Source organism: Kogia breviceps, chromosome 19 (genome assembly GCF_026419965.1).
Source record: "Kogia breviceps isolate mKogBre1 chromosome 19, mKogBre1 haplotype 1, whole genome shotgun sequence".
NCBI lineage: Eukaryota > Metazoa > Chordata > Mammalia > Artiodactyla > Physeteridae > Kogia > Kogia breviceps.
In genome coordinates, this window is record NC_081328.1 from 43,652,909 (window position 1) to 43,664,757 (window position 11,849).

The window sequence follows — 11,849 nt, forward strand, 5'->3', positions numbered from 1 at the left end:
TGGCAGTGGCTTCTCTGTTGCAGAGCACGGGCTCTAGGTGCGTGGGCCTCAGCAGTTGTGGCGAGCAGGCTCAGTAGCTGTGACACACGGGCTTAGTTGCTCCGCGGCATGTGGGATCTTCCTGGACCAGGGCTTGAACCCGTGTCCCCTGCATTGGCAGGCGGATTCTTAACCACTGCGCCACCAGGGAAGCCCTCAGGTGCTTTTGAGTGTAACGTGATTGTCAGATAAAGCTCTAACCTCCCAGAGATGTTATATATAGATTGTCTGAGAAATAGAGAATTCATTTTCCTCAAGGAAGTTAGAAACGGCCAGAGTAACTGCTCTGTATTTGAGGTGTATCTTAATCACTTCCCTTCCTGGAGCCCCTGAAGGAAGGAAGGAGCAGTAAAAGGAAGCTGTAGATAAGGCTCCTGATAAATATGATGGATGAAGCTACCAAAAAGAAGCTAATCTGTGGTACCTACGAACACTTCCTCCTTTGCTATAGATACATTCGCAAAAAAGATGAAACAAAAAGTTCTTTCCATTTAGTTTCTTCTTTGATCTTGTCCCATTCCTGTGGGTGCCTCTTCCTCCCATGTTTTAACCTTGAATTGTGTTCAATGCAGAATGCCTGGTTTCGGAAATCCCGCTTCAAAGGAGGGAAAGGGAAAAAGCTGAACATTGGTGGAGGAGGCCTAGGCTACAGAGAGCGGCCTGGCCTCGGCTCTGAGAACACGGTGAGTCCTGGATGTTAGGATTAGTCTGCGAGTCTCTTAATGTGACTTTCTATTGAAGAAGCACCTATGTGTCCTTGACTGACTAGGTGTGCTCAGGATACCAGTTTAGATTAGCAGTGGTTCTTAAACTGTGGTCGCCGGACTAGCAGCAAATACAAACTCGTGCCCCACCCTAGACCTAGTGAATCCAGCTCCGGAGGTGTGGCCTCGCAGCCTGTTCACCAGCCCCCCAGCACTGGCCTAGAGCCGGAGGGTCACTCTAAACTCCAGCTATAGCTTGTAACTAAACTCAGGAATGATTCCTACACTCTGGGAAATCGAACCAGAGATATGAGAGCTAGCTTTTCTCACAAAAACAGTAACAGAAGCTCCCCCTGACTGGCTTTCTTAATTTTGTTTCCTGTCACTTTGATTCTTAAGCCAAGGAAGAAAGCCGCCAGTCTCCATTTCTGCATCATCATAGTTAACTTGGTGTCTTTGTTACATAAATAATCTGTCCCCATGTTACAGCGATGATGATGTGTGGATCATGCGGATCATGCAGATGATAGTGTAACTGATACTGAGAACTTAAACATGTGCCAGGGCCAGCCCAAGCAACCGCACATGTTAACTCAGTCTCCACAGCCACTCAGAGTTAAGTACAGATGATAAGACTGAGGCACCCAAGGTTACACTGTGGTGAGTACTGAAGCTGAGATTTCAGACTCTTTAGGGTCTGGATTTAGAGCCTGAGCAGTCATGTATGTGCTGTACTGCCTTGTGGCCTTTTCAGCTTTAACATAATTTTTACATAATTATATAAACATGATGTTTATATTTGTGTCTGTAAATAATACCAGGTGATCAGCTTTGGGCATAATCTGACCTCATTTCTGACTATTAGGGTTAGTTCCCAGAAATAGAATTACTGGGTTGAAAGGCATAAGTATTTTTAAATGATTCATTACCATGCCTTTTCTCACAAAACATAACTTTCTAAAAATTTCCCATTCCCATTTCAGCTCCCACTTCAATTTTCAGTATATTGAGGCCCAGTCTGCGGCAGTGGGCTTTCCTACTTACTCTTCCATCCTCATGAGTGTTTATTTTTTAGGACCGGGGAAGTAACAACAATGTAATGAGCAATTATGAGGCCTACAAGCCCTCCACAGGAGCCATGGGAGATCGGCTGACGGCAATGAAAGCAGCTTTCCAGGTCTGAAATTAAGCATTTAGTTAAAAGAGCTTTCACTGGTAACTCTTGGGCAGTGAGGAGGGGCCCTAGTCTTCCTGAGATGGTAGCTGGCCTTGTAGACTTGATGCTTGCTGGATTTAGGTAGGGCCTTCTGTTTTCAGTTTCTAATATCACCGTAACTGCAGCTCACCTAAAGCTGCAGGTGTAGCGGCTAGAGAAACCCCCTCTTGCTGGTCACCTACTTCAGTCATGCTCAGGGCTCTTGTCCTACAGCAGGATTGGTGTTCCCTCCCTACCTTACAGCCTCCAGGGTTCCCAGGCTCTTGTAATCTGGTTGAGAGTAACTGCCATTTTTTAGCTAAGACAAGTTTGATTCTGTGTCTCTTGTGAACTCTGAACCCATCATCCTTCTATACCTCCAGTTAGCTAGCTGGCATCCAGTTAACTAGTTGGGCCATCAAGGTTTTTTAACTTACTGTCTTACCCACTGTTGTTGTCTCTCTTTTAGTCACAGTACAAGAGTCACTTTGTTGCTGCCAGTTTAAGCAACCAGAAGGCTGGAAGCTCTGCTGCTGGGGCGAGTGGATGGACTAGTGCAGGGAGCTTGAATTCAGTTCCAACTAATTCAGCCCAACAGGGCCATAACAGTCCTGACAGCCCCATTGCCAGTGCCACAAAGGGCATCCCAGGCTTTGGCAGTACTGGGAACCTCAGCAGTGCCCCAGTGACCTATCCTTCTGCCGGAGCCCAGGGAGTCAACAACACAGCTTCAGGGAATAACAGCCGAGAAGGGACTGGGGGTGGCAATGGGAAAAGAGAGAGATACACTGAGAACCGGGGTGGAAGCCGTCATAGTCATGGAGAGAGTGGAAATCGGCATGGCGATAGCCCACGTCATGGAGACAGTGGTCGCCATGGAGAGGGATACCGCTACCCAGAAAGCAGCAGCCGTCATGCTGACGGCCGCCGTCATGCTGATGGCCATCCTCATGGAGAGAACAGGCATGGAGGAGGTGGAGGCAGACATGGGGAGAGCCGAGGTGCAAATGATGGTCGGAATGGTGAAAGCAGGAAAGAGAGTTGTAATCGTGAAAGCAAGATGGACCCCAGGGTGGACAGCACCAAGATGGACAAGATGGACAGCAAGACAGACAAGACTACTGATGGCTTCGCTGTCCCTGAGCCACCCAAGCGCAAGAAAAGTCGATGGGACAGTTAAAGGGTATGTGCTGAAGTGTGAAATCAATTGTCTTTTAATTTTATTTTTAGAAAGACTTTTGGTAACTAGGCGTCTCAGGGCTGGGTTGGGGCCCAAGGTGTAAGGACCCCCTGCCCTTAGTGGATAGTTGGAGCTTGGAGACATTACCCCTTCAGCTGGATAATTTTCCAGATGTTTTCTTGGGAAGCTGCTTTGGTCCTTAGAAGCAGTCAGAGTCGGGCAGCTTCTTTGGCTCTGGGTGAGTGTCACAAAGGTCAGTTGAGGATACCTTGGAAGAAAGGGCCTTATAGGGCACAAAACTCACTCTAGGTTTATATGTAGTACATATTTTTTACTAAAATGTCACCTTAAAAACACCTACAAATAAAATTCTTTTTCTGTGGCCAGGCAGGCCCCATTTGAGACTGGCTTTGCAGCCCAGTCCATGGAGGTGTTAGGGATGTGCAGCAAAGTGCTTCCCAAATATCTGCAGGTTAGGGGAGGGGTCTGCTTCTAAGTGAGAGTTGATGCTCAGGTTTCCCAGCCAGGTTTGTATCCAGTCCTGAGACATGAAGCAGCAGCCTGCCAGATCCCTACAACTGAGTGGGGAGAGAGGATCCTGGAAACAGGACTGCTCTGGGTCTGAAGTGTTGCTAAATTTAAAATTAAAAAACAAAAACCTGACAACAGCTTTTAAATTGTTTTCTCCTATTTCATTGTATTTTTTTTTTAACTTACCATATGGTAGAAAAATTTTTTGCTGAAATGATTTTGATGATTTTTGTTCTATCTTGTTTATAAAAGGAAAAGAAATATACATCAAATTTTGTGACTTTGTGAAGGTTTCTTTAAGATGTGCATTCCTTTCTGCTTGCTCTAGTAAATGTTTTACTACTGGGACCTGTGGATTGCTTGTCATTTCTACTTCACCATGAGTTGGGACATACTAAATATGATTTAAACAGTGCACATGGTGTGAACACCCAGATAGTTTTTGAGTTAAAGTTACCAGGACATCTATTAGTCATCCTGATTTTATTCAGATGATAATGGGGGAAGACTTGAGAGGCCCACTTGCCCAAGAATAGACTACGGTGAATGCCACTGCACCACTGAACTTCCCCTTAGGATCTAAAAATGGTGTGACTTTTCGCCTAGCACCCCACATTCTTCACAGAAGGGTTGTGGGCTCTGACAGCACCGACAAGACACTTCAGCGGGGCTTTAACAGGAGCCCTTTCTCCCAGCCAGGAAGATGTCCCCCCCTCACTGCTTCAGGGCGTACCTCGAATCTGTCTCTTCAGACGACTGCAATGCAGGCAAGGGTAGGGCTGGTACAAAGCAGGCCAGAAGCTGCACCGAATCACTCCTCGTCCTCACACAGTCAGTCCCTCAGAGGTTCTGGTGGCTCCGCTCACTTCCGCCTGTGCTTTTTCTTCTGCTCCTTCCGCTGCTGTGCTCTTTGGTCCTTCTTCATTCTCGAGTCCACCACCTTGAAGTGACCTTTGACCCCAGCTGGCCGGCTCACTTTGCGCCCCACACCCTTTTTGGCTACAACATAGGTGACTTGGCGTTTCTCCTTTCCAAGCCCAGCTTTCTTATAGAGACTGTAAGTGGAAGACACAGGTTAGAGATTTTCTGCCACTCCTTCACCCCCGTGTACCTTTGTGGGCGACCCCCCTGCCCCTCACCTTCGAAGCTGTGCCACTTTCTCCCGTTCTGAGATGTCCACTGTGTTGACCACAGCTTCTGCCTTCTTCTTGGTTTGCTCCAGCTTCTTCAGCATCTGTGGGGGGACCTCGGTCAGGCCAACCTCTTTTCCTACCCCTGCCCCACCCACCCAGAATCTCAGGCAGCCGCACTGCTTACCCTCCGTTTCTTCCTGGCTTTGGCCTCAGCCACTTTCTTGATGGGACGTGCATTGATTTCCCGCCAGCGTTTCCGGTAATGCTCCACCTCCTTCTTATCAATAGGCAATTGTCGTATCCTGTGCTGCTGTTCCTCCTGCACAAACCAGTCTGGAAGCTCCCCCTCATCCTCATTAAATGTGTACCTTGGTGGAAAGGACACCAATCTAGGCTTTCAAAGAAATCATTCCTCCCCTCTTCCTCACCCCCACCCCTTCTCGGGACTTTCTGGCCCCTTACCGGCTGAAGGAGTCATCTATGAGGTCCCTCTTGGCTTTTTTGGAAGAAGCAATAATAGCACCTAGAGCAAGGCCTTCAGGGTCCAGTATCCGATGTTTCACTAGAGAGAGAAGAAGGAAGTCAAAGCTCAGTCTCCAACACTGACCCCTCCGTGTTGCCCCCCATTCTACTAGGTGCAGAGCTCTCGCCTGGGTCCTTGATAGGCACGATCTCAAACCCAACATCATCATCATCATCTGACTTAGGCCCACGGCTTCGCTTCTTCCTGCAGCATGGTTTCCAGCTGTGGAAGGGAGGAGGACCATGTGCGCATGTCCCACCATTACCCACACCACTCAGGCCCACTCCTACTTATCTCACCCCTGGCTCTTAGTTAAAAATGCTTGGGGAACTTCCAGAAATCTTGCCACCCAGGCTGTACTGCAGATCACTCAAATTAGAATCATCAGTATTTAAAGTTCTCCATCTGCAGTCAGAGCTGCAAACCCCCAATTACAGAGTCCTGGTCACAATCACTGCTTCCTCCTCAGCTCTTCTCCCACAGCTGCGACCACTCACCTCTCTTCACCCTCACTGCTACTGCTGTCACTGTCAGAACTGCCATCTCTCTCTTCCCCGCCAGGGCCAGTGGCAGCCTCTGTGCCTGAAGGAGCCTCTGCCCTCTCAGGGGCCTCATCCTGGCACGGGGGAGGTTGGTTCTTCATCTTCACACCGGAAGGCAGTGGTGGCAGCTGCTGCCCCTTGCGACGGCTCTCGTACAACAGCTGGGCCTGACTGATCTCCAGGGCCTCGTCGGCATCATCCCCAATCCCACTGAAGCCGTCCTGTGATGGGGGAATCATCAGGCACCCTTTGCCCAGGGAACGCCAGTCCCTGTCTGTCTTGGCCACCAGCCTCTGCTTACCTTTGAGAACCACAGGCTGGCCTGTTCTTCCTGCAGTAGTGCCTTTTCCTCCAATGGTACCAGCAATGGATTCTCTTCTTCCTCCTCCTCTCTACCATCTTGCGCTTCAGCAAACCGTACACTGTAGACCCAGGGAAAGTGGGTGGAGGGTCAGTGCCCTGGAGGGCTTGCTGCTCACACTCCCACTGGCAAGCCCTGCCACCAGCTCTGCTTTGGACTTGAGCTGAGGGTGCCCTGCAGACACCTCCCCACACCCACCCACCCCCCCCTTACCACTTTTGGTCCTTTAGACTCTGAGGTTCTCTGACTCCTGCCAGCTCCTCTGGATCCAGGTCACTATCCAGAGATGTATCATCCTCCTCCTCAACATCTGATATGTAGATATCGTCTCTTGGCAGATCAGACAAAAATGTGTCTGCAGCACTCATGTCCCCCTGTGTTACCTCCTCTAACAACTGAGGTTTGACAGAGAAACAGAGGTCAAGGGCGCTAACAAGGTACATACTGCTTTTTTCCTCCATGTTCATCACCTTAGTTTATCCTCAGCAACACTAAAAAACACACTGTGTCAAGTACATAATATCTCCTTTTACAGACAGGGAAGTGATAGGATTAACCATTTAAAACATCCCACTCTAGGCCAGATCATTCAGCTGCTGTCTCTTGTTCAGTGGTAGCAGAAATAGGTTTATGGAAAAGTACCCCATGGTCTAATTAGCGTCCAATTTTAAAATGTTCTAAAACACTGCTTTTTAAAAAATTACTTTCAGAAGGCACCTTATCACCGGAGAATAATATCTACAACTCTTGTTTCCACTGAATAAAGGAGCCCATGCCATATACATCTAACAGGAAGCACGGGTTTCAGTAATAAACCAGCTGTCAACTCCAAAATCTGTTTTCCTCGTGGCAAGGACAGCTACTATTTCTTGAATCACACACCAGGAATTACGCCATCTTTTTTTTATTCCGTCCAAAAACGCTAGTAGGTAGGTTCTATCATTTTCTTTTACAGGTGAGGAAACTGAGGCAAAGAGCGCATAAGTGGTAGTCTGCTCCAGGACCACTGTGCTCTACTGCCCCCTAAACAATCCCACCTGGTTACTACCTTCCCACACAAGAGCCACGAAAGCTCATTTTGTTTGTGATGCTGCTTTTACCAGGAAAAGCAGACTCTCCAGTATTCAGCAGAAAGCACCATCCAGCAGCCTAGTGCAGCAAGGTGCTAACTGGGTCTCAGTGAACTGAAGAACGCTGTTCCCCTCTGAGGGAAACCCTTCATCACACGTGCTCGTAACCCAGGCACCCTGGCTTCATTGCCTACAACCTGAGCTTCCTGCAACGAGGGCCTCTTGGTTCTGATATTCTAGTTCTACAAGGATAAATCTACCCCACACTCACAAATCTTCCTACTTTCATTATTTTAGGGGTATGTTCTTTCCTGAGACACAAGGCTCTTGTTTTTTCCCCCAGTCTCCCCTCATCAAGTCATTTACGGGTGAAGCCAGCAACCATGAGCCATGATCTTTCAGCACACTCACCAAAAAGACATCCAACGCCCCACCTCCAAATACCCAAACAGATCCTCCTGTCCCCTCAGTGGGCCCCAAACCCTGCCTCACCTGGTGACCCCGGATGGTGCGCAGGGAGAACATGCCAGTCTCGCCCTCGTCTGCAATGGAGACCCCGGGAAGGTCCATCCTCAGCTCCACACGCTCTCGCTGCTTCCTCTGCTCCCGCAGCAGCTTCTTTTTCTTCCTGAGGGTATGGTTTGAGGAATTACAGCTGCCCGTCTCTGAAGATTCCCCATCGGTGCCTTCACCCTCTCTCCCCATCTTCACCCACCGAGGGACTCTGCCTGGGGCTCCCCAGGCTCCTCCCCAGCTCCCCCACCTCTTTAACTCGGCCAGCTCCTGGGCCTTCATCTCTGCCAGGGTCCGGTTCAGCTGCTGCTCCTCCTCCTCCTCCTCCGAGGGCTGCGGCCCCATCGCAGCTGCTGACTCCTCCTCTTCACCTTCCTCTTCCTCCCCTGAGCTGAGGCTGACAAAATATTCACAGGAGTTGGTTATTTTCCCAGATGTTTCCCCTCAACACCCAGTCAACAACGGCCCTGGTTTAGCTCCCTCCTCACCTGATGTCCAGCGCCTTTGCTTGTTCTTTCAGTTTCTTGGCCACATAACGCCGAAGCTTTGTTCTCCAGTTCAGTAGGGACCTGCCCCAGAAATACCATTCCTGACCTTGCTGTCTCCCTTTTGTCCTCACCTCCTCGTTTTAGGCCCATACCCCAAATTTCACGTTTGAGCCACAGAAGTCCTAACGTTCAGGTCCCCACCCCAAACCTCTGACACAGCAGCATCCTGTTCCCAGAGATCCAGTGTCATGTCCTTCAGAGGCTTTCCCCTGCCTTCGGGGCTCCCGGCACCTACGCCCACCCCCAGTGCAGACCTGAGCTCCTTACGACCCAGCACTCTGATATCCTGACAGCACGCCCGGATGTCCTCAGTGGTAGCTGGATGCCGTGCCAACTCTTCATCGTCTAGCGAGATCTGTTTGGGAGGAGGGAAAGGAGTCGGGAGATGTTCAGGCCATGTTTCTGGGGCTCCCTCGCACCCCTCGAGCCTGGGGACTCACTTCACTGGCTTTGGAGAGGAAGTCAACAGGGTTGGCAGCTCGGAGGAAGTCAGTGATTGAGGTTCGGTGATAGAGTGTGAGGTCACCCTCAGCATAGCCTTCAGCCTTAGGAAGGGAAATAATGAAGGTTGAGCAGTCCCTTCTGGGGTGTCTGTAGGACTGACCGGGCCCAACCTCCTGAGTCCCAGGACCTGAGGGTGGCCCCCCACTCGCCAAACACACCTTTGGCTTCTTTTTAGTCACCAATTCAGTAACAGTCTTGGCCTGAACTTCAACCTCCTTGAAGGCAAATTTGGGATCAAAGAATTTACTGTCAACCTTGTCAGGAGCCAGGAATCCTAAGGTAACAGAATATATAAGAAAGTGTGCTTTGGTAGGCGGGAGACTAAATCAAGAAAACAAAGGAAGTTATGCCCACCCTGGCAGACTACAAAGATCTCTGCAGATTCATGACGAGAAGCTTGGGGCTTGGTGGCCTGGACATGGCGGAAGAGCTGCTGGAAGATCCATAGTAAGGGCTGATAGTCACGGGAACGGAAAACCTTTGTGATGAAGCAGCCACCACGGCCCAGAAAATCACAAGCCAAACGCAGAGCCATCAGTGTCAAATGGGCTGTTGGGGGGAGACAGTTAGCCGAGGAACTCTGCAGCCTGAGAGGGCATGCCCACCTCCACCCTCAGCTCCATGCCCCCCGATCCCGGCACCTTGTGAGTAAGCATCATGCACCCAGCTAGCCCCGACGTTGGGGGCCCCGTCATTGAGCACAACATCAACTTTCCAGGTTTTCAGCTCCTTCCTCAGGGCCTACAGAGAAGGAAAGAAACCACAGCAACAGAAATACAGAAATGGCTACGAATGGAGCCCTTCATTCAGCCATCTGTTGAGTGCCCACCACGGCCAAATCCTGTGCCATGGACAAGGGATACAACAATAAGCAAAAATAACATGTTCGTTTTCATGGAGCTTACAGTCTACTAGTGAATTCGCTGCAAAGGATTTCACTGTAATCTCTGCACTTCCTCCAACTCCAAAGACCTCTTTCCTGAATAAATAAAGGCTGGGCGGACATACAATATGATGGGCCTTGTTACATAGACAACATGCAGGCACTGCTCAAGGCATGGTTAACAGAAAAAACGTGCCTTCAAGGGATCAGGGCGGGACAAGGGATGGATGTGGGTGTCGGCATATAAAGGGACAGGAAGAGAGATTCCTATTACCTGCCTACAGCGTTCTGTTGTGATGTCCTCCTGCAGTGTCACCACATTGGGAAGAGGCTTGATTGGAACCAGATCCACTCCTAGAAGAAATTAGGGCAGAGTATTCCAAAAGGTCTCAAGCAGGGAGAAAGGAAATGCAGAACACAGGGTCTCACACTCCCACCCCCTGGAACATCCAGGAGCACCACCTGTCACTCACCCACAATAAGGCTGGATACAGGCATAAACTTGGTGGCCACTTGCAGCCTATAAAAGAGAAATAAAGATTAAAACACCCTGGACTGGCCCTTCCCCTCCCTCGGCAATGTGACCTCTCATCCCTGGTGTTAGGGGCCCCTGCTAAGTGCAGTGGAAATGAGACAGGCTGGGACCTGGGACCCTTTGCTGCAATGCCTGCACCTGGACAAAACTCGAGCAACAGAATACAAAGAAACTGTAAGGGACTAAACACTGCATGCATACCCAGCTGGGGTGAATTATGGACAAGAACACAAAAATTACGGACAAAAAAACCCAAAAAACCCAACACCCCACTGTCACTTCTGAAGAGCTGGGAGCAAACACAGGGCGTGGGGAGCAGGAACGGAAGCAGGGCACCGCACATGCCGCCCAGCGCTCGACTCCACCAAAGGGGTGGGCAAACCACCGAAGCCGCCCCTCCGGCCGGACCCCCGGACACAACCCCACCTTCACGCTATGTAAGAAACCAGCCAGCCCCCTCCTTGGGGAGCTGGCTAGCAAGGGAACCTGCTACTTGTCTTCGCTCCTCCCTGCTGCAGCAGGGGCCCCAAGAAAACCTTGCCTGAATTTCTTGTCTGGCCTCTAGTCAAATTCTATTGATTGGGGAAAACCAAAAACCCTGGTCGGTATCAGCCAATCGTGTCATAAGTACACGGTCCAAATCTTTCCCCCTACAGCTTACGTTCTGGGGAGTAGAGAAATTTGAGGTTGGTATTACTGTTTCCCTCCCACCCCAAATGCAACTCTCAATCATCCAAGGCTGGAATCCAGAATGCTTCCATAAGGAGCGTCAGGTGTCGGGTGTTACACACCATCCACCAGGTGCAGCGCACAGGTCCAGCAAGGCTCGGGCTTTCTGCAGAAATCGAAAGCGGCGATTCAGCTGGATCAGCTTGAAAGCAGAGCGCGAACGGTAACCTGGAGGCGGCGACAAAGTACTGTAGTAAGGTTCGCGAAGCGCTTTCCCAGCAGGATTTCTGCGGCCTCACGACCCACCACCCTTTCTGCGGAAGAAAAACTCAATATTCGGAAAGGGGGCGAACCGGCCAAGGTTGGCGCCCGCTCGCAGACGGCGCGAACCCTGACTCACCCGTCTCCTTTGCCAAGTGATAGAACTTGTCTCGCCGGCTCTTCCCGACTTTGCCCTTTTTGCCCATGGTGGAACGTGGGAGCGCCACTCAATCTGGAGAGAAAGCAGAAATTGGGACGTCTCTTCCCGGAGCACTAGATTCCGCTTTTCGTTTCCCACTCCCCGTTGCAGACACACTCGGAGCCTCCGTCCACACTACCCACCGCCACCCAGCACCACTTCCACAACCCCTGAAGCGGCACGTGTGGGCAGCAAACGTATTTCCGCCTCCGCTTGCGTCGCTCGCGTCCCCGGCTCCAACTTTTCCGCCATTTTGAGCGTGGCCGCAAAAATTTTCTCTATTTTCTGTCCCCAGGTTTTATAAGTTGGAAGCTGGCACCAGGAGAAATGGTTACTTTAACCCAAACCGAATTTCTAGAGAGTAATATTTAGGAGTTCTGCTAACCCTTTTCAAAGCTCCTGACCTCGCGTACCACCGTCCCTCCCCTCATGGCCCCTGTTACTAATTACCGTCTGTCC

At 50.3% G+C, this 11,849-nt stretch overlaps 2 protein-coding genes across 4 annotated transcripts in view; one reads left to right on the forward strand and one right to left on the reverse strand.

The window, feature by feature from the left end:
- Positions 1-3,997, forward strand: part of DDX42 (DEAD-box helicase 42) — an 83,513-nt gene extending 79,516 nt beyond the window's left edge. For both annotated transcript variants that reach the window (XM_067021882.1, XM_059046908.2), the window contains 3 exons: positions 612-722; positions 1,819-1,920; positions 2,408-3,997. In XM_067021882.1, coding sequence (XP_066877983.1) covers positions 612-722; positions 1,819-1,920; positions 2,408-3,118 — 924 coding nt within the window. In that variant the 3' untranslated portion in view covers positions 3,119-3,997. The remainder of the gene's footprint in view (positions 1-611; positions 723-1,818; positions 1,921-2,407) is intronic.
- Positions 3,115-11,847, reverse strand: FTSJ3 (FtsJ RNA 2'-O-methyltransferase 3). Of its 2 annotated transcripts, none has more exons than XM_067021883.1 (21): positions 11,776-11,847; positions 11,331-11,423; positions 11,053-11,158; positions 10,200-10,246; positions 10,001-10,080; positions 9,485-9,584; positions 9,198-9,392; positions 9,002-9,117; positions 8,780-8,884; positions 8,594-8,694; positions 8,280-8,360; positions 8,042-8,188; positions 7,771-7,906; positions 6,422-6,603; positions 6,149-6,269; positions 5,803-6,068; positions 5,433-5,527; positions 5,245-5,344; positions 4,967-5,150; positions 4,789-4,883; positions 3,115-4,704 (listed from the first exon to the last, which is right to left on the reverse strand). In XM_067021883.1, the coding sequence occupies exons 2-21, from the start codon at positions 11,395-11,397 to the stop codon at positions 4,512-4,514; spliced, it is 2,517 nt and encodes an 838-aa protein (XP_066877984.1). In that variant the 5' UTR covers positions 11,398-11,423; positions 11,776-11,847; the 3' UTR covers positions 3,115-4,511. The 2 variants fall into 2 exon arrangements, with proteins under 2 accessions (XP_066877984.1, XP_066877985.1); XM_067021884.1 differs by lacking the exon at positions 11,776-11,847 and adding an exon at positions 11,534-11,601.
- Between the last annotated feature and the right edge of the window lie 2 nt (positions 11,848-11,849).